The following is a 24,879-nucleotide window of genomic DNA, read 5'->3' as shown; positions in this document are numbered from 1 at the left end:
CAGTGCCAGCACTGCAGGTGCTGAGGTCACTCTCAGCTCCCAGCTCGTCCCCCCTCGTGAGGCAACCCCGCTCCTGCTCCAGGAGAGATGCTGGCCCATTACACCTTCTACAAAAGGCTCTTTTTATATTCTTTATATGTATCTCTATAAATTTACATGCTGGAGTCAGATGAAGAGCTTGTTTTGCTACTACTCTCTGAGCAAACCCATGGCCCAGAACGGCTTCTTCCTTATACTGCAGAAGCAGTACCTTTTCCAAAAGAGCTATGAGGATGAGCCCCTTCTATTCACAAAAGGTGAAAATACAGAGTTTTAATTCATGTGGAAAACACTTTCTTTGCACACACTGATCACAAATACATGACTAGACAAAACCTGAGGGTGGGGTTTGGTTTGGTTTCCATTAAGTCCCGTTGTTTCCTCATGGGAATAAATTGGTAAGTTATTGACTTACCAAGGGTGTTCTCAGTGTTACATAAATACATCATAAACCTAGATAACAAATGCAATTTTATTACATTTCCCACACGAACATAACACCAAAGTGATTTTTGGTTCTATTTTTCTCTCTCACTTCCTGAAACACGTCTCTAGGACTGACCCATGTTTACTTAGATAAGAAGCAGGCTATCACCAAATTGGGTTGGAACAGAGTGGATAAAAACAAAGATCTAAAAATATATCTAAAAAAGTATCGTTTCAACTGAATAAAAAAGTGAGGGAAAAGAGTCCAGTATAATTCTGGAAGATGCTCGTGCACTTCAGCCCTACTCATCTGCTTTTCTTAAGCCTTCAAGCACTGAAGCAAGAGCTGCTTTATAACATGAGCTGCTGAAATCATGAACAACACTAAAGCTATCCTTTCAGGAGCTTAGCCGGAATTTGAATTTCAGCATTGAAAATCTCCTTTGAAACTCACTGTGATATTTAAAGTTTTGCACCACCAAAACTGGGTTTTCAGACAGCAGGTGCCTACATGTCACTCACTTCCATGGAGCTCAGATTAAGCACTGGATGGAAGGAGTGCCTGTGGTGGTACCACAGATATTTGTTTGTGTTTGAAAATGTCTTTAAAAAAAGGTTACTGTCTCAAAATATCCAGTATGGTATCAGGACACTGCATGGTGCTGGTCTCCTTCTGCATAATCACTACTGTCCCTAAAATGAGTAAGGTCTGACATTGCAGAAGCATGTCAGGACAGCCAAAGGAGCTGAAGCAACGACTATTTGAGTGCTAACCAGCTGACCAACAGAGTCAATAAAATAAATGCTGCCAGGCAAAGTGAGCTGTGTGTCTGTGTGAAGCCCGGTGCAGCAAGGCCTTCTGATCCCGGCAGGCATGCATGCCAACGTGACAGAAATTACATTCCTTAAGCTACCTCTTTCCAGATGGTTTCAGTTCAGTGAGGACGGCCACGCTGAAAGATAGTATGGCCAGAAGAAAAGATTTCTCATTCTCATCTTGAACAATTTTTTAACTCTGACAGTTGAGGGAAAGGGAAAGGTAACAGGAAGGTGTTATTCACTGAAAACACTTCTAATATATTTTTCTCACTTCAAATTCTATCTTAAAACTTCCCAACTTCAGATCTTCAAATGGCCAGAAGATGACCTGCAGAATTTTGTGCACAGGAACAAGGCGGTTTTAGGAAGCTGATCACATACTGATCAGGGACATCTGAACAGTCTGCCAGGCTCACAGATATTTTAAAGCATCCTGAGCAACAACCTGAGCCTGAAGTTTTGAGTAAGATGATACTTCTAGGCCTGTCAATCAAGGAAACAGCCTTCAAAACAAAGTAATCTCTACAAAGGTTTGGGCACAATATTTTTTGAGATGATGACACCTATTTAAGAAAGGTGAGTCATAGTCCCAAATTCCCCTTGCTATTCTCTTCCTGTATAAAGTGGGCATGTTTTTCAAGTTTCAATTATTTTAGCATCTTTTGGCACTTAATTCAAATGCACACAAGTCAGAGTTCTGCTGTCTTGGGCAGTGGAGTGAGATACCCATGTGGATAAGACGTGGCAGACATGAGGAAGGAAATACTTGACTGTCACAATGCAGGGGTTAGCAGAAGTGAGACAAACCCACAAAACATAGTAAGAATGAAAATACGATGAGCTGATAAAGTGTTTGGGATTTAAACTGTGATATTGGTGAACAAGAAGTCAGTTGAGGTGACAGCTACAGAGCAGCGTATTTGTTTCAGGTGGCTAAGTTGAACTCTTTGATTTGTTGGGAGAAGGGAGTCCTCCCTGTGAGATGGGTTGTTGCTTTCCTGACACCACAGACCGACTGCCACCCTACAGGACAGGTCAATATTTGCCACAGTTAAATACTCTAACCTTCCTGCTTGGCTTTTGAACTATGGCATTTTCAAAAGATTAGGGAAGAAATATCAACACAGGAGAAAACCGTTGGAAAAAAAACAAGTGAGGAAGAGCAGAGATAAGGGCATACACGTCTGCAAGTGATCTGACATCAGGTCCCTCACACATCTTCTCCATTCTGTCCATCTCTAAAACAAGGGTGGGTCTGTAATAGAAACCAGGAAAGCTGTGAAGGTACTTCACAAGCTGTAGTGTAGTCAATCGGATACTACGTGCATCGATCAGTTTTTCAATCTCATTACGATACCTCAATGCTAAAGATTTCTTTTCCTTGCATTCTCCCAGCTGTCCTGAGACAAACTGCTTTATAAACTATTGTGCTTTGTGTTCAGCTTTATGTAGACTGGTTCGGCAACTGGAGCTGCTGTTAATAACATGAATCCTATCTGGCAATTGCAGCACGGATATTCCCAATTTGCCAGAAGATTCCTACCTGCCATGTTTACGCTCACTTTTGCAAAGCACCCAAGAGCTCCATATAAATATCTGGTTTAGCCTCTCAGATTAATAAATAAATTCTAAAATTGCTCCTTTTCCACAAGAAATCACATTACCAGTTATTTTCTTACACAAAAAAATACGTCAATAACCCTCTCCTCAAATAAACATCCCATGATTTTTTAAAAAGGCGCAAATAAAATTAGTCTACAAGGGACATTATATTATTAAAACATATGCTGAAATCAACAACTCTCAAGGCTCTATCATGGCATTTTGTTCTTCATTGGTATTTACATTATTATAGTTCTTATGTATTGCCCTGGAAATCAGCTTTGAAGTGGAATGATGAATAAATGAAGATTTATTATTACTATCCTTATTAGAGGGATTTTAAAGTCATTAGAGACCAACAAGACATAATAATCATATTATATTCAATCTTCTCTAGAACATCTCCTTTGATAGGCCTGCTAACTCAGTTATTTAAAGATATATTACAGCAAAATGCAGTGTGCCTTCTACAGTTCGGGATAAGATGGAAATTTTTATGTTTTGTTTTCAGTTAACCAGAATTTGTTCTTACAGAATTCATGGGTTTCCTGGTGGGTTTTCTCAGTTTTAAACGCTAGAGTTTCAAATTTACAGTGAACATCTGGCTCAATGTGTCTGCTCAATTGAAAAAAAAGGTTAAAAGCTAGGGAAGAAATAAGGCACTGGAGCACAATCTTAACCTGCAGTGACTTTTAAAAGTGAAAAAAAAATCCTCACAGAAGCGATGATCTCTCAAATAGTCAATAGACTTGGCTTCAGCCAACCCCACCAGGGTAAGAAGGAAAAAGCATCTAGAGGCTCTGAGGAAGAACAGAAGCAGAACTGCACCACTCTGAGCAGTTCAGAAAATAGTCTCTGGATTCAAAGTGACATCTATAGCTGAGCAAACACTACTTATTAGGGAAAAAATATCCAAACACTGTATACCTGGAAATTATTTCCTTTTCTTCTAAAGAAAGGTGGATAAACCGTAAGACAAACATTACAACCCCTGAAGAAAGCTTTGGAAATGGTCTTCTAGACAGGCCACCTTCTGAGAGCTTGGAGGGAGGACTGCAAAATAAGTATAAGGCTTGTGGCATGTAAGCTGAGTGACAACAAAAAGGCAGAGGGCAAAGCTGCAGCCATGTTGGCACTTGTAACTCTTGCGTGGCTTCTTTGCCTACTTCTCTGAAAGGAAGAGGAAAAAGGGATGAAGAACTAGAAGCATCTTCACAGCAAAGGAAATCAAAGTTGGCAATGCAATGATGATGGCAACTTCTGCAGCATGAACAGAGAATTGATAGCCAAGGCACAGAGAGCAAAGAGCTGTACAGGAATTATTTAGGTCCTTTCCATCCTTCCTTTACTCATGGAGTCCTGTACCATGAGCTTACCCCAAGCTTGGAGACACCACCATTTACACAGTTCTGAGACCACCTCAATGTCTTCTTCAGTTCAGACAACTGTTTCCCAGCCTCCACTACACATACAGCAGGCCTCTTCCATAGCAATAGTCCTTGTTTAACCACAACCAGACAGGTCTTCTCTCCTCCCCCCAGCAAACACTCTCATTATAGTTACAGCTTTTTCCATCAGTTACAAGAGGTAACCTTATAACCCCAGACTATGACTAATCCCCTTCTCTGCCCTCTGAAACTTCCACCGTTATTCAACCTTGATGGCAGAGATGGTGTTGAGCAGGCACAGGGTCTACATCACTGTAGACTGGCACTGGCAGTTCTTATTGCCCAGCTGGAAAACAAGTGCAATGGTATCGATGCTGATCTAGTTTATTCCCCAGTAGCTCCACCTGCTACTTGTGGAGCTGCAGTTATAGCAGTGGAGCAAAGTGGGAAAGCTCTTGAGCACCAAAGACAGAGCTCACAGAAAAATCACATGAACAACTGCCTTGTTGCCAGTGCACTTATTTGTGGAAAAAGAGTGGTGTGTGGGGAAGCGAAGGTTTTTCAGCTATTTGGTTAATGCTTACTGCCATGCACTACAAAAAGCCCTAAAGGGCAAAAAACCCCAGCAGCCTAAGGCATAGGTAAGAGCAAAACTGACCAGAACCAAATAAAAGTATTTTCATACCTCTCCTCGCTTAAAATGACCTATTTAATATAAAAGCAAGACGGAAAGTACAATCCTTACTATTGACTCTTTCTGCCTGCAACTTGACTGGAAAACTTGTCTTGTTCAAGGAAAAAAGAAGAGCAGTGTTTCCATCTCAGGTGTTAGGCAAACAGCAAGTGGCAGTACAGTGTAAGTCACATCTTTCAGATCACACCAGCTGCCCAGGGAAGGCAGCACCAGCACGGAGGTATTTTCCTTTAATTCTGCCATTGCTGTTCCAAGTCCTTCAGCATTTCCTCCACTTGTGAAGCATCTGAGGCAATCTGGGCTACTACAACTACAAAGCTCATACCTGCTAGTTCTGCATAGGTGCCTTCGTCAGATTAGCCCCCAGACGTGAACACTGCACATGTCTGTCATCTATGAACATCACCATTTCTGGACACTAATACTTTCAGGATGTTATCAATGCTATCACTACATCAGCCACCTTCCAACCCCACTTGTCATCTCTGTTTCTTTCACTTTGCTGCCTCCTTCCCCCAAACCTCTTACCAGCTGCCTCTTTCCATTATCTTCTTGCTCCTCATGAACCATCCCATTTCTCTGCAGCTTACCTTGGTCTTACTCTGCCTAGTCATTCTGCAGTTAATTTTCAATCCCTACAGGCTGCAGAGATACTTTGCTCTTGGCCACTGGCTGGATGAGACACTTCTGTCCCTTCCCAGAAATAAGGAAGGAAACATTCAGCAGTTCTTGGCACCTGGAACTGGACAGGCAAACGCATTATGGAAGTGCTGCAGTGCTTTTTAACCTTTGTTGACTCTGTGCATCCTTCTGTATCTCTGGGAACTTACTCTGCTAAGATTTGTCATCCTAGCTGAGATCGCCTGGTCAAATCTAGCACGACTACGCTCTCTCCTTGCAGGGCGTTGATGATGACAGCCCTCTGATACAGCGCTGACTTCCTCCCTGATGACTTAAGGCAGAATATGTTACGTGGAATTAATTCAGGATTAAAAATATTAAAGTTTAATAGAAAATTAAGTGGGCAGAATACTCTGAGCTTTCAGATCTAACTCATAACAAACAATGCAATTGCCACTACAGTTTCCAATATGGAAGAAGGGGGAATAGAAACAGTATTTAGTCTCCTATGAAAGAGCTCTAAGCATTTAGCAAGTCCAGAACATTGTTAAGAAGGACTATAAATATGATGTTGAGGTGTAATTTTCTTGCCTCTCTTTTTTATATTAAAAAATTGTGTTCAGGAACTATGCAAGGTATTGTACACATGAAGCATGCAGCTTCCTGCTTCTGGGCATCTAAGCGTCCTGTTGATCATTTGTAAGTCCCAAAAGGACAGCAGTAAAGCCAGGTACATGCCAGCTCACCCTTCTCATACGCCCAAATCCTGATCTGGAGGCTGTCCCTCAGCAGCAAGGGAAAAACACAGCTTTTGTCTTCATTTTGGTTACCATTCAACAAATCGTTCAAGTCACAGACTCCAATTCTTTGCTAAAAAAGGATCCAGTGCATTGAACTGGTTCTTTAGCAGTGACAAACTGTGTACCTAAACTAAAATATGTGACAGAAATTGGTTAACAGCAGGTAGCATTCCTGAAATTGATAGGTTTCTGTAAAGTACGAAACAGCTCTCAAATGAATCTCAGAATAGCTAAATGATGCTGCTGACACCAGTCCAGCTCTATGAAGTGGGAACCCTTTAGAATTCCTTCAGCCTTCTTAATCCTCTGCCTCCAGAAGTTACTTTAGGTTTCTTGTCATTAAAGTTATGATCTTTGGCCTCCAGCATGCAGTAAAACAGGAAAAAAAATAGCTGACACACACATATTGCCAAAAATTGCTCCCTCACTAAATATTAGCTAAAATATAAACTCAAATTCCTCTGAGAAACTAATGGAGCTTTTTGTTTGTGACAGCACTTAAAGCCTGTTTTAAATAAAAGCAACACACTGAACTCACAATTCCAAACCCAGCTTCTCTCGGGTTAGTGAAGGACCATACACAGGAAAATAACCCATTATTTAGGCCTGAAGTTTGCTGAACAACTACTTTCTCTTCAGAGTATGCCTCTAGGTATTCTTACTTTGGGATCCACTGTGGGGAGCAAGCTAGCACCCAGAAAGGTTGAAAAAGTGAAATATCATTGCTTTTGAAATTAAAGAGAGATATTTTTTGCTGCTAGATGCGTCATTCCCACTTCTACACAAACAATTGCTATAAAAACCACCAGAGAAGAGAAGTTTGGCGTACTCAGTAGCAAAGCACCTATTTTAAGAATAACAGTACCAAGTTAGCTTATTCACAGCTGACTTAACTTTCAGACAGATATCTGGGCAGATCTAGAAATTTCATTTCTGAACGGTCTCCCAGATAATTCCTAACATTTAAAAACTGAATTACAATTTAGATCATTACCTAAAAACCACTTAGCATATACTAACAGAATCTAGGGGGGGGGCAGGGGGAAATAATGAAGTTGGCTATGCATTTTATCTCATATCACTTTACTTTTCCTGATGCAGATGTGTCTGTGACAAGACCTGGATCACAGACCAGTCTTCCCATACAGTGAAACAGATGTTCTCATCCCACGCTCAGAGCCTCCCAGTACCACTGAATCCCTCACAGAAGGTTATTTTTAGTTTCATTGTACCTTCAAACCCTGTTTGCTACAGGATTTCAGAACTAATGTTTTATTGCTTTACAGGACAACAGTATTAAGGAATTATTTTTCTTACTGAATAGATTTTTATTTTTAGGAAATGAGTCAACTATTCTGGTACCTAATGACAAATATGTAACAGAGACACATATATGAGGGGGTTGTACAACTCATTGTCTTTGAACTATTCCAGGATACGTGCAGTTGAAGACAGTGCAGTACTGTACATCACTTAGAATGTTAATTTTCCACTAAGCATTTCACCCCGACCTCTGTTTCAGCTGTCATGGTACCGTCTCTTTGAGGGGCCAACTGCACTATCATCTTGATTTATTTTAACATGCATTTTCCTTTATATTCTCTGAAAGGTTAAGGCTCCCAAATATACCTTCCAGCACATTCATGATGTTGGAGAAAGATGAAATCCTGCAACACTTACCACCAAACACATCTCCATTCTGATAGTTTTTCCCTTTCTGAGTTTCCTCTTCGTTTTGAACAGTAGAAACATGCTTGGCGGAGGCACAGCCCATAGCTTCATTCAGACAGCTCCAGCTGGACCGAACCACAAATCATGTCTAGAGACGCACGCTCATTGTTTTAAAAATAATCCACCTTCCCGCGTGGTTGTCACGTCACTTTTACCTAAAGACAGCAAAAGAGAGAAAAGTATTTAACTACATATGTTGACAAAAGGTTACCTCTAAACGTAGAGCTTCAAGAAAACAAATAATGGGGTTTGTGAAGAGGAGTACAAGAGCACAGGCTGTCTCCATCATCTTTGGTGTTAAAACCATATTCAAGAAACATCTGATATAGGTAGAGGATGATCTGATATAGGTAGAGGATGATCTGATATAGGTAGATCAATGCTGCCTTGGGACAGGAGCACAGTAGTTGAACTCAAAGTCTCTTCCAGCCCTATTCTTCAATCCACGGCTTGAAGAAAGCAACACGCTCACAGATGTTTCCCACCCACCCAGCTATTCCCACAGAACACTTTTTTTTTTTTTTTTGAAAGGAGAAACTGGCAATAGATGCTCCTCTTGTTCCTTTTACCAATCTACCCTTCAAGCCAGATTCCTTACAACGTGTTATAGTGATTAAGAGCTGCTAATTGCAAGTGTTCTGACAAAATACCCCCCCCAAATCAATTAAAGATCTTATGTTAATAGATGTGAAAGAGGATAGCCAGCTGTATTATCTTTTTTCTACGTGTTCATTACTCTAGTGGATCCATTAAACCTCCACTACTCAAAAAGGCAACTATCCCCATCTTCAGACAGAATAACGCTCCCTGAACAATCCAGATGTCACATAAAACAAAAGGGGAAAGAAAAAGCTAATTTATAGCTGGAATATTTTATGCTAAAAAAAAAAAAAAAAAACCCAAACCATTAACCGTTTAATGACTAAATGGTTCCACACTCAAACAAAACCAACTTCAAAGCTGGGTGAATGACCTGGCTTGACAAGCCAAACCTTTTGTAGAAGAAGAGCTAGAGGAAAACAAGAACCACCCCTTTTTACTGAGTTGTTCAGTACAGCTATAGCATAAGATCATACACACCATTTCTTAACTCATCATTTCTGGGTATTTACTTTAAAAGAATGTGGCTCATTTTGCTCCGTGCCGACCACAAGAATTTTATCTACAACAGCAGACGGGCACTCTTACCTAGGATACAGCAGTATCCATCCCACCAGAAACGTATACCCCCGAAGAAAGTCTTCTGAGTTTTATTTCCCTGTGTGCCCAGCATGAACAGCACACCTGCCCGTGCCAAGGCAGCACCGTGACACATCAGGACATAGTCCCCTTGCGAGGGACTTCCCTGCCCATCGCCAACGTCACAGAAACGAGGATGTGGCCAGCTGGGCCGAGAGTGATTCTGCTTCTGCTATTGCAGCTGCAGGTCCCCTGACAAGCGGCATTTACCATGCAAGGAGAAGGACTCTGGATGCAGAACCACTTCTCATGTCTACTGAGACTAGCTTCTGCCTTCCACCTTGCTCTGCACAGAAGAGTGCTTTTCTCCCGTTAAGTGGGGCATTCCACTCAAAGCGTACAATGTGTATATGCTCAGTCCCTGTTCTAAGCAGTTAACCCTCCCAGTCACATCTGTATGTGCATTTTTTCTTTATGTGCAGTACATTCCCCAACATGCTTTCTCCCTTTTTCCTTCCTCCTATATATGCACACTTGAGCATAAAATTTCTTATTACCCCATCCTTCTCTTCTCCCTTAGCCACAGCTAGCTCCTCACCCAAAAATGCATTATTTTAAACCAGGTCTTCATCTCGCTGTCACAGGGTGGGAAATGAGGATCTATACAGATTTCAAGCATCAGCCACACTGTGCTTACTTAGGAGGTAGGTCAAGACACACAGAGGTGTGGGAGATGGAGGAGAAATAACAGACTAGGAAGGGGAACTGCCAGCTGGACTAGAAATTAAATGTGGGCTTATTTTCTTAGAGGATGTAAATTTGCTTAAAGAAAACAGCTTTTAATAGACCAGCTGAAACAAACGAGGGGGTAAAAATGATCAGGTTTTTCACCGCAGAGTCCCTATTTCAGATTTCAGATAAAAGCAGGAGCCTCAAGGTAAGCAGAGCCTGAAAACAGTAACTTTGATTTCTGATTTAAAATATAACCAGTTATATTATCCCAGGGAAAAGGATGTGGCCAGCCATGGGACAAAGAGCAAGGGGAGACACGATGTAATCCCAGAAAAGACAAAGAGGTGTGTAGGCGAGACTGCTAACAGGCTGTATGTGGGGGAAATCACTGCACACCACAAACCCAGCATCTCTGTCACAGAACAGCCGAACTGCACTCACAGAAGTACCTGTTGGATGAATTATGCCGTTGCCTTATTCAACTGTTTTTCCTCTTTCTGTCTCTCAGCACAGACCATTTACAAAAGGGGAACAGCTGCTTAGTAATAAAAACCAAATGTATTTCATAACATAGCAGCGGGTTGGTTTTTGGGGGGGGATTTTTTGCAAAGCCTTATATATAGCCAACATGCAGCAAAACAAATTGCAAAATATTTAATTGTTGATTAGTACCCAGGAGGGTGATGGTCCCGTCACCCAGGACCGGTGAGCTGTAGAGGCAATCAGGACGCAGAATGTGAATGCAGAAGGATAAAGCTCTTTGGGGGAAGGAACTAAAAAAAAAATTAGCCACCGTCAAATCTCTCCCGCAGCATCTTGGTAGCACACACCAACCTCACTAAAAATATGGTCACGTTGGAAGGCATGATGTGATTAAAGGAAATAAACAGGAATTTAACAAACTGGAAGTTTTACCTTTTACATTAAAGAACAGTAATCACAGGAGTATCTGAAAAAACTACACAACTAATACTTGGATTATGGAGGCAATTTCTCCTGGTGCCTGGAGACTGGGCTGAGAAAGTTACTCCAAAATGACCTCCAAGATAAGTCTAACACATGTTTCCAGGCACATTTCTTGGACTACTGTTAACATAGTGCAGTGAAGACGGATGACACTGTAACACGGATAACAAACATAACCCGGAATTAGCAAAGGATTTAAAACAAACAAACAAAAGAGTGAGACAAAACCAGCAATAATTTTACAAGAGATGAAATTCGAGATACACGACACTGTGATGCTCTCCAGCCTTACACTGCCCCCAGCCTCGGGTAAACATCTCTTGCCCGAGTACCAAAGCCCACAGTGACAAGGTTTGGGTTTCGCTCAGAAATGAGGTGCTGGTCTTCATTCAGCAGGATGCCTGCAGAGGGTTCTGAGGATGTGAAATGCAGTACTTCAAATGGCAGCATAATAACACATCCGTTCCACCTCCTCCCCCACTTTTCCACAAATATAATTTTCCCTTTTGTCTTTCCGAGCATTTTGGGGGCATACATATTTTTAGAGGCCAAAAATAAAAAGAATAAGAAAACCTCAAACCATTTGCAGTTCATGTTCACCACCCACCATCATTAATTATCAAGATTTGAGAGGCAATTTACAAGCTCCAATCTGCAAAACGCTAGTGAGAAAAAAATCACTCAGGCAGATCAAAAGTGTCTACACCACCCCCAAATTAAATGCAGCAGGTTTAAGATTAACATCTTATGTGCGGGTCAAGAGAAGACTATAGACACTCTCAGATGCTGTACTTTATTCCCCAAGTTTCTTCTGAGCTAAAAAAAGGGGAGCTCAATTCTTAGAATAGAAAGTGCTGTTGGAAACCTTAAGCAATTCCTTTTTTTTTTTTTTTTTTTTTTTGAGGCATGTCTATGTTGTGCTTTTTTACCAGCTCTTTCAGCACTTCATGAATCCACTCATCATCCTCTCACCTCTTATTTCTGATGGTTGCATCCAAGGCTGCATCCTTGACAAAACACATTTTTGCCTCCACAGCTGAAAACCAAACACTTAACAGCAAGTGGAGGATCTCTAGTGTTTCACAACAAATGTATGTTAATTAGTCTATTACCGCAGGTGTATTTGTTTTCATCTTTATTGCATTGAGATAACCAATCTTTCATCTTCTTTAGGCTGCAGATACATCTGAAAGTTTCCTTCTGTGTTGACCACACAGGAAATCAGGTTAAAATTTCACAAAGCTCAAGAGATCAAAGCAACGAGCTTCATGCAACCATGAAAAAACCCTAAGCTACAAAGAGAAACCACACTGGCTCTTCCTATAATACAATCTAGTCCAGGCAGAACCCAAGCCTTAACTTACTGCTATTAGTTAATCTTATTTCCTATAAGAAATAGTCCTGTTCGATTTCCATTGATTTTTTTTTTCCTGTAAAAGAAGAAAGCAGCAATGTCTTCTGAATTTGCCCTCCATGAGAGTCATTGGAAGATAGCACCTGGGAGCCCTGCACTGTGATATCCCTCTTCCTCAGCAACCCTCCACCACCTCTGCCAGAAAAGATGGCTTTTGGGTTTTGGGTTGTTTTTTTTTTTTTTTTCCAACTGCCAAAAGGCATTTTTTGAGCCCAAAAGAGAACTTTTGCCTTTGAAGTGCACCGATGGCCTAAGGGGGGTGGGGGGGCAGTAGAAAGAAAGATTAAAAAAAAAAAAATCATAAGCTCTCTTTTCTCCTTCTTCAAATTAATCTAACTGGCATTGCAGGTAGTTACTGGCAGCAGCATAGTTACATTGAAAATTAACCCACTGACTCGCTAAACGAACAGGGCAAGGTTACAAGCAGAATGAGAGCTGGAAACACTCTGGAGTAATACCTTGCAGTGGCTGACAGGAAAAAAGAAAAGTCAAAGTGAGTGGTGGTGCTGCTCTATTCCTTCAAACCCATAGGCAGAACATGCTCCCCTCTGCCTGTTGATACTAATAGCCATGAAATTAAGCATTTTCTCCCCTTGTATGAATTGTTTCTCTCCGTGATGCCACATTTCTGTGTTTATTACCACATTTCAGCATCCTATTGGAAACATGCTGTTCCGGCCAGCTGGGCGAATGCAGCAGTAATCTCACTTGAAAGGGAAAAGAATGAGTGCAGTGCTATAAAATCAATAACGCACGAGGAAACGCAGAGAAAGCACACCATGGTTTTATAGCATTTTACTCAAGCTGCACTAAAAATACCATCGACAAACTAAACCAGCCCAGTTACCCAGTCAGATGGTAGAACTGCCATTTGCACGTATCCTCTCTTGGGAAGTCGTGCTCAGAAGAAATCATATTCGAAGCACTTTTCAAAGAGCAAAAGAGAAGGCTGCAATTTGACAGCTAAAGAGAGCCGACAGGAAAAAAAACAGAAGTTTGTCTACCTATTTTTTTCCCAACAGCGACAGCCTGGTTTGAATTAATTCTACTAATTCATATCATCAGGTTGTTTGTTCTATTACACGATAGACTTTGCCCCATTGAGGCTTATCTTACCTTTTTTATCAGCAAAATTAGCCCCTTCTTTTCTTTTCTTTTGTTTGCAATCAGCATTTCTGCTGATCTAATACATGTTTTTTGATGTATTGAAGCAACAAGTGATTTCCAAATAGAATAGCTCTCAACAGCAACACAACACTTCTAGGGAGCATTTTCTCCTTACTCAGTCTCAATAAGGAGAAATACCACCGGGGAGTCCCTGGGAAGAGATTTCACACATCACACAGTAAAATACAAATGAAGAAGGGAAGGGGAATCGCATTGCAGTCTTCCTCTTCATTCACACAGGGTGGAGTTAAAGTAACACCAGTGTGAAAAGCCCAACAACCCAGGAGCAAAATATGTCAGTCGCAGGACCTACCAGTTTTGCTGTTTCCAAAGAAAATGAATTAAATTTTATTCTGGTTTTTGGGTTGGGGGGGGGGGGGGGGGTGTGTGTTCTGTGGGTTTTTATTAACCTCACATGCTTTAGGAGTAGTGATAGGAAGATCACCACCACCATTACAGGATGTACTTCTAGTACCTAATTTTCTTATTTTTCCTTTTTTTCCCCCCGTTTTATTTTACAAGACTATGGTCTGGCAATACTGTACAGGGTTTTTTTCCTTGCACACAGAGGAAAAGCACACTAGAGCTGGTATGTTTCTGGTGAGAAAGCAAAATTTTCATATAACATATTTCACCTTCACAGACTCTTTCAAACCAGTAGCGATGCCACAGCTTCTCTTTACCATAGTAGGTGGTGCTACTCAACCAGAATGTCCAGAGAATCAGGACATTTATCCTGTGTACTTTCCCTCTGCAGAATAAACAAGCACTCTTCATTAAAAGTAAGATTACATGACAATAAGCTGAGAACACCTTAAATATTTCTCGCTACTCGAGGAGCGATTGCTATAGCTGTTTACAAGGACAATACAGAATTGCAGCATGTTTCCACAACACGCACAAAATGTTCAGATGTGCATTTGCTATCGAACATGTTTCAGAGCCAGTTTCACAGCTGGTGGGTCACTACAGCATCTCAAGTCCACTGCCCAGCACTTCTCTTTTGGGTCAGTCAGCACTAGATGATGGAAAACCCGACAGAAACCAGCATGAGGGACCTGATTAAAGGCAACAAGACCCTTTCCACTGGCTTTAGGTGGCTTGAGGTCACTTCCTAAAACTCAAATTTCATAGAAGAAAGATTGTTTTGTGTTTTATTTCCAAAGTGAAGTTAGAAATGTAGTGCTGGTGATCACAGCCCAGCCAGGCACACTGGTGTGATGGGAGATACTAGACAGGACTACAGAAAAGCCAGGTTCAATTTTCCTTAGTACATGACTTTCCTATATATCTAAGCATAATCTCCGGCACTTACCGTAATGGGTAGGGTGCCCAAGTACCTCTAAAGTATAAAGAAAACCAACAATAAGCTTTCCTATTTAATTTTATTTCTGTCTTCATGGTTTAAGAGCAAGATATGGTTTACTGAGCAAGAGACAGTAAAAGGCCCTGAGGTACAGGAACAGTGATTTATACAATGTTCTGTACACGTCTGTGTACGAGTCTGAGCACCATCTCCCTTTTGAAAACTCATTCCTTTGCTTTGCCATACTAAAAATAATTTAAAGACACAACCATTACACCTAGCCAATCAACCCTATCATTTAGAATTATACTAAAATATAATTACGTAGTAGCTGTAGCTGCACCATCAACAAAACCATTTGCTTTGGAGGCAGACCTTGAGAAATAATTACCACACCGTAAAAAAGCAGCTTCATTCTCTTAAATTTCCTCCTGCCCTCTTCCCACCAGTGACGGGGGATGCACCTCCAGATGCAAACATTGACTTTGACCTGGAGCTGAACTCTTTTTATGACTGACTCTCTCCCAGAAAAGCAGTGGCTCAACAAGTCTCTCCTAAAAATGAGAAGCACATACTTCTTTATTTCAACAGTAAAAGCATCAAATACCACACTGGTGGTACTAGACTTGGGACTTTTTAGACTCAGAGGTCTAAATCTTTATTCTTTGTCCTTCCACACTTTTATTTCTTCCCAAACTACTTCTTAGTCTTTCTCATGTGACACCATGATGGTGGAAATAATCACACAGAGATGGGTCAGCATGCTAGATGCCTCCAGCTGTGCGAGACGTAACCTCTTCACTCTGTGTGGCGATGATTAGCATCTTTCAAAAGTCAGTAAAAGCACCTTTTGCACCATCTTATCACAAATCTGGCACAGCTACGCTCTCCAGAAAAGGATCTTGTAGACTCCTCGAGAGCTGGGGTGCATGCAAGAGACTCCATGTCTGCTCTTCAGCCCATCCAACCAACCTCAGTGCCATGCAGCAAGGCGACGGTGGCAGTGCAAAGTGATGCTGGAAGAGCAGCAATGAATTCTCCCTCTCAGACGCTGGGGTGTAGCATCTCCTGTTACAGCAAAACTCCTTTGAGTCTTAAGCCTGAAAGCACACCAAAAGCAACAGTGCTGTGTCACCAGGCCATGATGGGCAGGAGTAAGGAAGAGGAGCATGGCTGACCTACCATCCGCTGCTGCAGTGAGAAGACAGCGAAACTATCCCATCGCAGGGAGGAGGTTTGGGGCAGGGTGTATTGAAACAAGACTGGTCTATACAAGAGGAAATGCTCCTGCTGAGGGAAGGGGGATGATGATTTAGTCTCCTATGATCAAAGACCTTTTAATACCCACATGTATTTTAACTGTACTCCATACCTACAAAAAACCAGTGCACCTATGGCCAAAACAACCCAATAAAAATTGCCAATCCAACTTGGACAACCCAAAGAAACCATCTGACCTCTCGGGTTTATTTTGGATGCCATGGAAAATGCAGGGTCTCCTAGACACTGAGATCTGGAAATGTCTCAGTATGTTAACCAGTCAATGAGACAAGAGATGTTGGATGGATTACTGAATACCTGAGGCGCACAGAGACACACAGGTCACGTGAAGGCCTCCCAACAAGCTGGACAAACATCCACCAACGCTGGAGCACCCTCTCAAGTACATCATCAAACAATCTTGCCATTAATGGATAATGGCAACGTTGATACTTCCATGCAGTCTTGTCTCAGACAAAGTGAAAAAATAGTTCCTGTGGACTTGTGTGCATTTTTTTTTTTTTAAGCACAAGGATTCCTAATGCAATTATCTGTAATTGCATGTTTTCAGGGTCTCATCCCCTTTTAGACCCAGTGATCTCGCCTAAATGCTCTACAATAAAAAGACCCCCAATCAGTTGACTGGGTGTTCCCTAGAAAATCCTTAAAAATGTACACAAATGAGAGGACAGACCACACCATATCCCCCCCCATCTCCAGCTGCATTGATGAATGACGACCGCAAATACAACAACAATTAATCTATCTCCACAAACAATTACCTCCAAACATACAGAATAGGATTATCCCAGCTCACCTTGGAAAACTACTTTCAGTTCCTCTAGCCTGACTCAAATATATGCTCTCCAGTTAGACTGTGTGCTTCCAGCTTTCACCTGAGGACCTTTCCTTGCTCCCTGGTAAGTTTGGCCTAATTCATCACCACGGAGGAAGAAGGGAGCAGCTGCAAGCCGGAGGGGAGCTGCTGGATATCTCTGCAGCAATACAGAGCCCATGATCTGCCCCCCCAGGTAGCTTCCAAAGCATTTTTCATCCAAAGAGCTGTGGTAGCAGCTACTTCATGTGCCACTTAGGTTGAAATTAAAACAAAACAACTTGGCTATGCAGAAGCCAAGTGGGTGAGATGCCGGGGACCTGCTGTTAACATGTCAGCAAGGAAACATTTGCCATATGCACCTCTGCTGTTTCTGTGCAATTAAAGCATGAAACAATTAAAGGGGCCGTGAGTTTTTTTTGGAGACAAACTAGAGAAAGAAGAAATCTTTCTTCACTAACCCGATAACACTTAAACAACAGAATAAGTGCAGAGATGCTGCTCAAAACCACGGAAGGTGACTCATCCAGGCCGGTGAGGAGTAATCCCAGCACAGGTACCCGTTCCCATGCATGGCTGCCTCTTCTACAGCTGAAACAACAGCTACAATCTAGCTAAAAATAATCAGTTAAAATTAATAAGAGCTAACAAAGCAGCTCATTTCACTCTTAGCTTTAGTGAACAATTCTATAGGGTTCAGCATTTCTACTGAGGACTTTTTTCACACAGTCAGGACATTTCCTAACTGTAGTCCTATGAAATGGCACAAGTAGGAATGAAAGGGATGCACACTGCAACCTGCATTCCCAAAATTACACTACTGACTGCTCCCTCCTGCTTAGCAGGGCTACTCCTCAGGATCAAGGAGGAGAAAACAGGATTTTTGGTGCTGAAGGCCACAGTATGGTATGGTTTGATCCAAGAGCCCTATCCTATTCGATACCCTATCGTACAGGTTATCCCCTGGAAACCTGAGCCGGGAGGACAGCTGAGAAAGCAGGCTGTGCTTGAGAGTAGGAGACCTTCAGAAACCTCCGGCCAAGAACAGACAGCTGAAAAAACACAGGTGAGGGGAGCTGGGCTATTGGGGAGGAAAAGCAATGTGTCACCGCTCCTGTAAAAGCTGTTGTGATCCATCCCCTTCCTCGATCACATCTACCCATCCAGCACTCGCACACCGGGCGCTTCTGGACATCCCCGCTGGAGGCTCCACGTTGCAAAAACCATTTCCTTACTCTTTACCTCAACACAGATTTAGGAGTTTACCCAAGTCATGGATTTGGGTAGGAGCTTTTTCCTTTTTTAATTAAAAAAAAAAAGTCTTAGAACATCTTAAGTTTTATTTGCATACTCTCCATTAATGCTAATAGAGCAATGAATGGAGAGTTTTCCTTTCAATGGTGAGATGGTGAATGGATATGTGCACAACCAAGCCTAGATACTCAAAAAATAAGATCTGAACCGTGCTCCAGCCTATGATATAAATAAATGAGCAGCAGACTAGCCGAAAACAATTGAAATATTTTCAGTTCATATTAACACAGTTATAACTCAAACACAACCAGCGGCACAGGAGAGGGAATGCCGCAATCTCTCCTCTCACTGACGATGCTGATGGGGTGCCAGATTTCCCTGGGTTACAACAAAGAGCAGTCAAGGCAGCAACAGACCTCATCAGGATTGAAAACACAGAAACCACCTTCTATTTTCTTTAAATGACCTACACCCTACTCAGGCTGTTAGCATCCTGCCCCCGTACTTTGGTCTAATGTTACATTTCCCCAAAAGTGATCTTGTGAAATTTTCTGTGTATTGGCAGCTGGCTCCTATTTGGCATCTCGTATACCTGTACAGCACTCTTGTGCTTTGAGCCGCAGTTTAGGGATCTATTTGAACAAAAAACCTCCCAGTGTTTAAAACCAATTGTGTATAAAGCAAATTAAATATTTCAAGTCAGAAATTTTAGGGGAAAACACATTAAGCACAACTTTCTATTTCATGGTGTAAAATTATTCTGGGTACCACTTGAATTTACTTAAACCAAACACCATGCAGAATAATAATTATGAAGCAATTTTTGGTACAGAAAGGGGTTTACGAACCACTCTGAGAACAGTTACACCTCGCCCATGAATCCCAGCTCAGCAAAACCCCTGCAGTCCTGAAGCAAAGGGCAGGTTGATCAAGGCTACAGTATTGTTCTGGAAAGGTGTTACAGTTGGGTGCTGTTACCCACCAGCTGCTCACTGCTGAGCATCAGCTGGGTATCACCACCTCTAGGCCTGACCTGCACTGATCCACTGTTTGCTATCTGCTCCAACGCAGAGGTCAGCCAGTTGAGCAAGCACTCCGACTCATGGTCCCTGTCTGCAGAAGTTACTGTTCCCAGCTGCCCGTGTTGTCCCCTCCTTAAGGGACATTTGCTCCCAGTAGAATGAGCAGAACTTCTGCCACTACACCCGGGACATCAAAGTCACATCAGTCTGTGCCCTGACTCCTCTTTGCAAGCGGCTGAATCCAAAGTTGTTTGCAGTTGACTCAATCAAGACTTAAGAGTGACTGACTCAGCTGCTGTCCCAAAGTGCACCCATGCAGGATGGGTACCTTTGGATTCACCCAATTCATCCAAAACTGGTTTGAAACTACTTTTGCAGATCAAGCGTTGCGACTCCCCAGCTCAGCAGATCTTTAGTGCATCACCAATGCGTGCAAACGCCACACCAGTGACTCTTGCATGCACAGCAGGGACTCTGTGACTGCAAAAGGCATCAAATAACATTAAATTGTCTTTGCAAAGCGTGCATGTGCCTTCACATCTCTTGAGGACCAGTGAGCGAAGACTATAAACTAATTGGTGTTGTTCATCAGCAAAAACTGAAACTGACTCAAGGACCAGGAACTATCCAAAAATTTTTTGAGTACCACTCCCCAGTCCCTCCACACAGCACACAACTCATCTAGGGAGGAGAAGGGGGGTCATACATCAGTCTAGCTGTGGGACCGTGAAGTTTCTGAAGTCACGGAGATGGATTGCTGGCTTGAGGTCCTGCAGTTGTGAAAGGTGTATGACTGAGCACGAACAAGCTGGAGGAAACAATCCTGAAAGAAAATGGCAAATGAAGTGTTCTCCCACGCCCCTTCAGAGTCCTCTGGCCACACAGTTGAGCTCTCACTGTGAATCTTCTGCCAAACCAACACATGAATAGAAGGGGGGAAAGAAACCAGCTGAAAACATTACAGCCTCACAGGAATCAAAGCAAGGAGAGAAACCCATACAGAGCAGGGGAAAAAAAAAATACATTCTGCTCAGTTGTAGAGGCAGAGAAGAAATGTGTAATAAATAATTGGAAAAGGTTCCAAATACCATTGAATACAATCAGTAGGAATTGAAGTGTAATAGGAATTTTTTTAAGAATTGTGCTGCCAGAACAATACAAATGGCTACAGGATTATAACTCTTGTGGATAATCCATGCCAAAATAAGCCAGTGCAGACATCCAAAAACGTTAAAGCTCTGCAGATGGTCACCCAGGAAGAGAAAACTGATGGGAAGTTAATGCAATACTGTTCAATTTGCAAGAGAGGAATAAAATAATATAGATCCCCTAAAGAAAACAGAAATATGGATTACAAAAGATTGAGAAGACTTAGAAAAGCAAGAAGGGCATGAGTACATATGCTATTTGGCTGGCTTTGAGGAGGGGCTGAGCAGGTAGCAGCTCTGAGGATGTGAATGCATCACCCAGGCTAGCTCTCAACTGGTCCACACTGGGCCTCTCATTCACATCCAAGGGCAGAGGACAACATCCATAGACAAGTGGAAATTTCACCCACTGCACTGTTGTCATCATCTCGAGACCAGAAGGACAACCCGTTTCAAAAGTATTTTCCAGTTTCTTCTGCTACACTCCAAGTGGGTCTCCTTTCTCATGGAGATGAATCGAGCTGGCCCTCCAGGAGCTATTTTGACTCCTTTTTCCTCTGCCCACAATGAACTCTCCTTACAATTACTTTATTATTCAAATGCACAAATATTTTCAGCTCAATGTCCACTGCACTGAGACCTTCAGGGCCTTAGTTATTATATACTGTCACTAGCATAAAGGGCCAAGGAACAACATGTATCTCTCCATACAATCCACAAAGCCACAAAGAATTGCTAAAGCCATCTCAGCAGCCTTCAAACATCAAATATTTTGACCTAGTGCTGATATTTGTGCAGAAACTACATTAAAACTGTCATATTTCAACAGTGCTTATATTCGACAGCATAGCATCGTTTTGGGTTTTCTGACAACCTCCCTACAAGGAGGTCATACGGCTGTATCATCTTCCTTAGGGACTTATCTCAAAACCTTTAGCCCTGGCATGTTTATTACTTTGAGAAGTAACGTAGTGTTGGTTAAATTTAATTTATATCTGTGCTCCTGTATTTTATTATTTCCCTCCTCAAGTCCAGCAAGGACTAACCGCAATAATTTGTTGAACTGAATCATCTCCATCTCCAGCTCTGCAGGTTCACCGTCCCCAGCGGGGTCAGCTCCAGCAGGACCCTTTTACCGACCAAGGTCCGTGATTCCCTGCGACAGTGAAACTTCAACGCAGCTGCACCCAAAGTTAAAAGGCAGCCAACCAACAGCTGTACAATGTTAAGCTCATTGGCCCCTTTACTCCCACATTTAGCTTTTTGCACATGAAAATAGCAGCTGCTTTCCTGAGAGTAAATTCTGCAATATCTTTATAGCCTTCCTTTCCCCCTTTTAGCTTCAAGTGTGAGAAGTATTTCTTTACAAAATTAGGAAAAAAAAAAAAAGTTTATGAACTCTTAACAGCAGGCAGGCTCTCCTGGATATGCTTTTATTATGTTAGGAAAGTAATACTGAGACTCAATTCAAAAAACACTGACTTATAATTAAGAAATAAAAAGGAAAATACGGGAGTTGAGCTATTGCAAGTTGTAGTACTTCTCCAAAAGCTAACATTCAAAATTAGAGTTTACCAGAAGCTTAAAAAGACACAAAACCATTCCTATCAGGGCAAAGAACCCGAAGAAGCTCTCTCACTGGGGTGCAGAGCTGATGGTGAGCCAGACACCAACCTGAAACACAAAACCTGGATTTAGACAGCTATGAAAAAATCCTTCAGCTGGTAGGACAGACAGAAAGCTTACCCACAGTCTCCTCAAATCCCAGGAAAGCTTGGCAAGCAGACCACAGTTGCTCAGCCTTTTGCAGGAGACCTGGTCACAGACATACAGCCCAACTGGCTCTGGTCTGCCACATTCCTCCCTCAGGCAAAAATTATTGCACATTTTTTAACAATTTGTCGGGGTTTTTTTAAGATAAAATCCTTTTTTTTTTTTTTAATGTAAGGCAGTACCAAGAAAATTAAAAAAAACACACAAGTCCTATCCAGCTCTCTAATCTTGGTTGTCCCTTTTGTAACGCTAAAAAAATACACACCAAAACCTCTTTTTTTTTTTTTTTTTCCCCTAAACAGTGTGATTGCACCACACAAAACCATCTTTTAGACAGTGCAGCTATACAGCCCCAAGTGCAAACCAGTGCTGCACAGATTGTGCACCTCCCTCCCAAGCCCATGAACGTGGATGGTCATGGCTGAGCAAGGAGCCTGTAACTGGAAGTTGGTTCAACGTTATCTGTAGGAAAAGCCATATAACCAAGTCCAGTTCCCTAGAACAGCATTTAACTCAAAACAACACAACTGTAAATGCTGGCATCATTTATAGCACCTGTAAATCATACATTGCCAGATAACCGATAAAGAGTCTCATGAAAATCAGCTTCCAGAGCGATATGCACCAAAACACCATAAATCCCTCAGTCAGTATTACTGTATTTTTCCATCCCCATGTTACATGCAAATTCTGCGCATATCTGCGCAATATCTGAATTACGATACTGAAGCTGAACACTTACCAATTATATTTTAAACAGACTATTTAAAGGTGCCTACATCCCACTGCAAAAACCGTCATTAAGATAGAGACAGCAAAGTATGAACCCCAGAAACTAGTAACAGGATTCTTCTCTCTTCACCTTGTTTCTCTCCAATTGCATTTTTTAAAATTAAAAAAAAAAAAAATCACATGACAAATAGCCACTGTTTCTTCATCTACAGTAAATCACTTAATACATATGTCAGTGCTTATAAATAAACCATACTTCATCAAGGTGAAGTTCAGATCTTCAAAACTCCAAAGACTAAATCCAGAACATCAACGTAAGAGCTTGAATCTAAAAAAGAGCAAGGCCAGAGATGGTATTTCTGGTTCGTCAAGGCTTTGTGTAGAATGACGTCGAGAGAAGAGCTGTTCTGCATGCAAAGGCCTTCACAGCTGCACCTTCTGCTACAGCAGCGTGATAAAGTACCAGCACCGACATGGAGAATCCTCTTAGGGACCATCATTTGTTTGGAAGAGTGACAAGTTTTAAAATATATTGAAATAAAAACTAAAAATTCTCACATTTTCCTTTTTTTTCTTCCCTTTGCTAAAAGAGAAGCAAAGTCCAAGTGCTCGGGTTTACTAAATATGCTGTAAAGCTTAAAACCAAAAGTTAAAAAAATCAGGACATTCTGCCTGGAAAATATTTTACTTTCCTTTCTGATAAACAGCTTGCCATAACGTAACACTCCCTCATCATGTTATTTTGCTGTGCGATAAAACCTGCAGCTTCCCTATTTATGACACTGTCATCGACACCCCTGGAAGAAGTTTTTCACCACACAGAGTCCCCACAGCACTGCGGTACAGAGAGCAAAAGCAAAAGTGCTTTAGCTGGAGCTAGAGCGAGGAAAGCTTGGTTTGAAACCTGCCCTATGAACTCACGAGGAATCCAAGCAGCACAAGAAGCAATTTTGGTAAGGAATTAGGTGAAATCAGCTTTGTGTTACCAACACCATCCCACCTCCTCACAGCGAGATTATGGGAATTACTGACTGCTTGCTGGGATGGAAGAGACCCTCTCAAGTCCCCAAAAACACCACGGAAGGAGAGAAATGCCATGGCAATAAGGGAAGAAGTTGCTTAGCAACTCTCTTATTCTGACAGCCCAGGTGGGTGAAAGAAATTAAAAGTATAAGGGGGAAGGAATTAAACATAGAAACTTTTTCTACAAGGTCCTCAGCTAACATGAATCACATCGCTCGGATGAGTATTGTAGGGCTAAGTCAGCCTGTGCCAGCCACGGATGCAGGGCAAAAATAACTGGTATCAACAGCTACCCAATGAAGAAATAAAGCAGAAAAAAAAACTTGGGGAAAGAAGCCTTTACCACCTTCAGGCTCTATATTGAAGGCACACAAAGCAGCCACTTGGATTTCATTATCCAAATGCCAACAACTCCTCCCCAAGCATCCCAAAAAGTGAGTTTCTGAGCAAGCACCAGAGATCAACCTTTAAGTACAGCCAAGACGCAAAACCAGGGACGGCAATTCCTCGGGCGTTTGCCAGCCGGCACGCACAGACTGTACCAGCTGGAATGGAAGCTGTAACCCTATCAGCTTGGCTTCTCCTCTCCTTTTAGGCAATAAAAAGATCTTATACAGGCTTCTAAATTCAAAGGACAAATGATAACGTTAAGCTAAAATACGACAGGAGGAATGATGTGGGTGCTCTCATAGTCCAGGGTTTAAAGCCGGGTTTACCAATGGCTTCACATCTTCACTCTGGGCAACTCACTTCCCCGGCACACACAGATCCCCAAAGGCAGACTCAGAAAAACAAGGGAGCTACCTGATGCAAACAAGCATTTTTGTAGATACTCCGGTTTTAGAAAAAGAAAAAAAAAAAATATTGCTATTATTTGACAGAGCAGATCAATCTGCATGAGACCAGTGCATTTCAGCCTATAACATAACTGATAAAAGTGTAATGGAA

General features: G+C 41.9%; 1 protein-coding gene across 3 annotated transcripts in view; it reads right to left on the bottom strand.

Moving 5' to 3' along the window:
- Nucleotides 1-24,879, bottom strand: part of C8H1orf21 (chromosome 8 C1orf21 homolog) — a 126,712-nt gene that overhangs the window by 68,147 nt on the left and 33,686 nt on the right. For all 3 annotated transcript variants that reach the window (XM_074877111.1, XM_074877110.1, XM_074877112.1), the window contains one exon: nt 8,070-8,275. In XM_074877111.1, the coding sequence (XP_074733212.1) occupies nt 8,070-8,163 (94 nt within the window). In that variant the 5' untranslated portion in view covers nt 8,164-8,275. The remainder of the gene's footprint in view (nt 1-8,069; nt 8,276-24,879) is intronic.

The sequence above is a fragment of the Strix uralensis genome, chromosome 8 (genome assembly GCF_047716275.1).
Source record: "Strix uralensis isolate ZFMK-TIS-50842 chromosome 8, bStrUra1, whole genome shotgun sequence".
NCBI classification, from domain to species: Eukaryota; Metazoa; Chordata; class Aves; order Strigiformes; family Strigidae; genus Strix; species Strix uralensis.
Note: the sequence above shows the minus strand (reverse complement) of the source record. Positions and strands in the feature narration are given on the sequence as shown.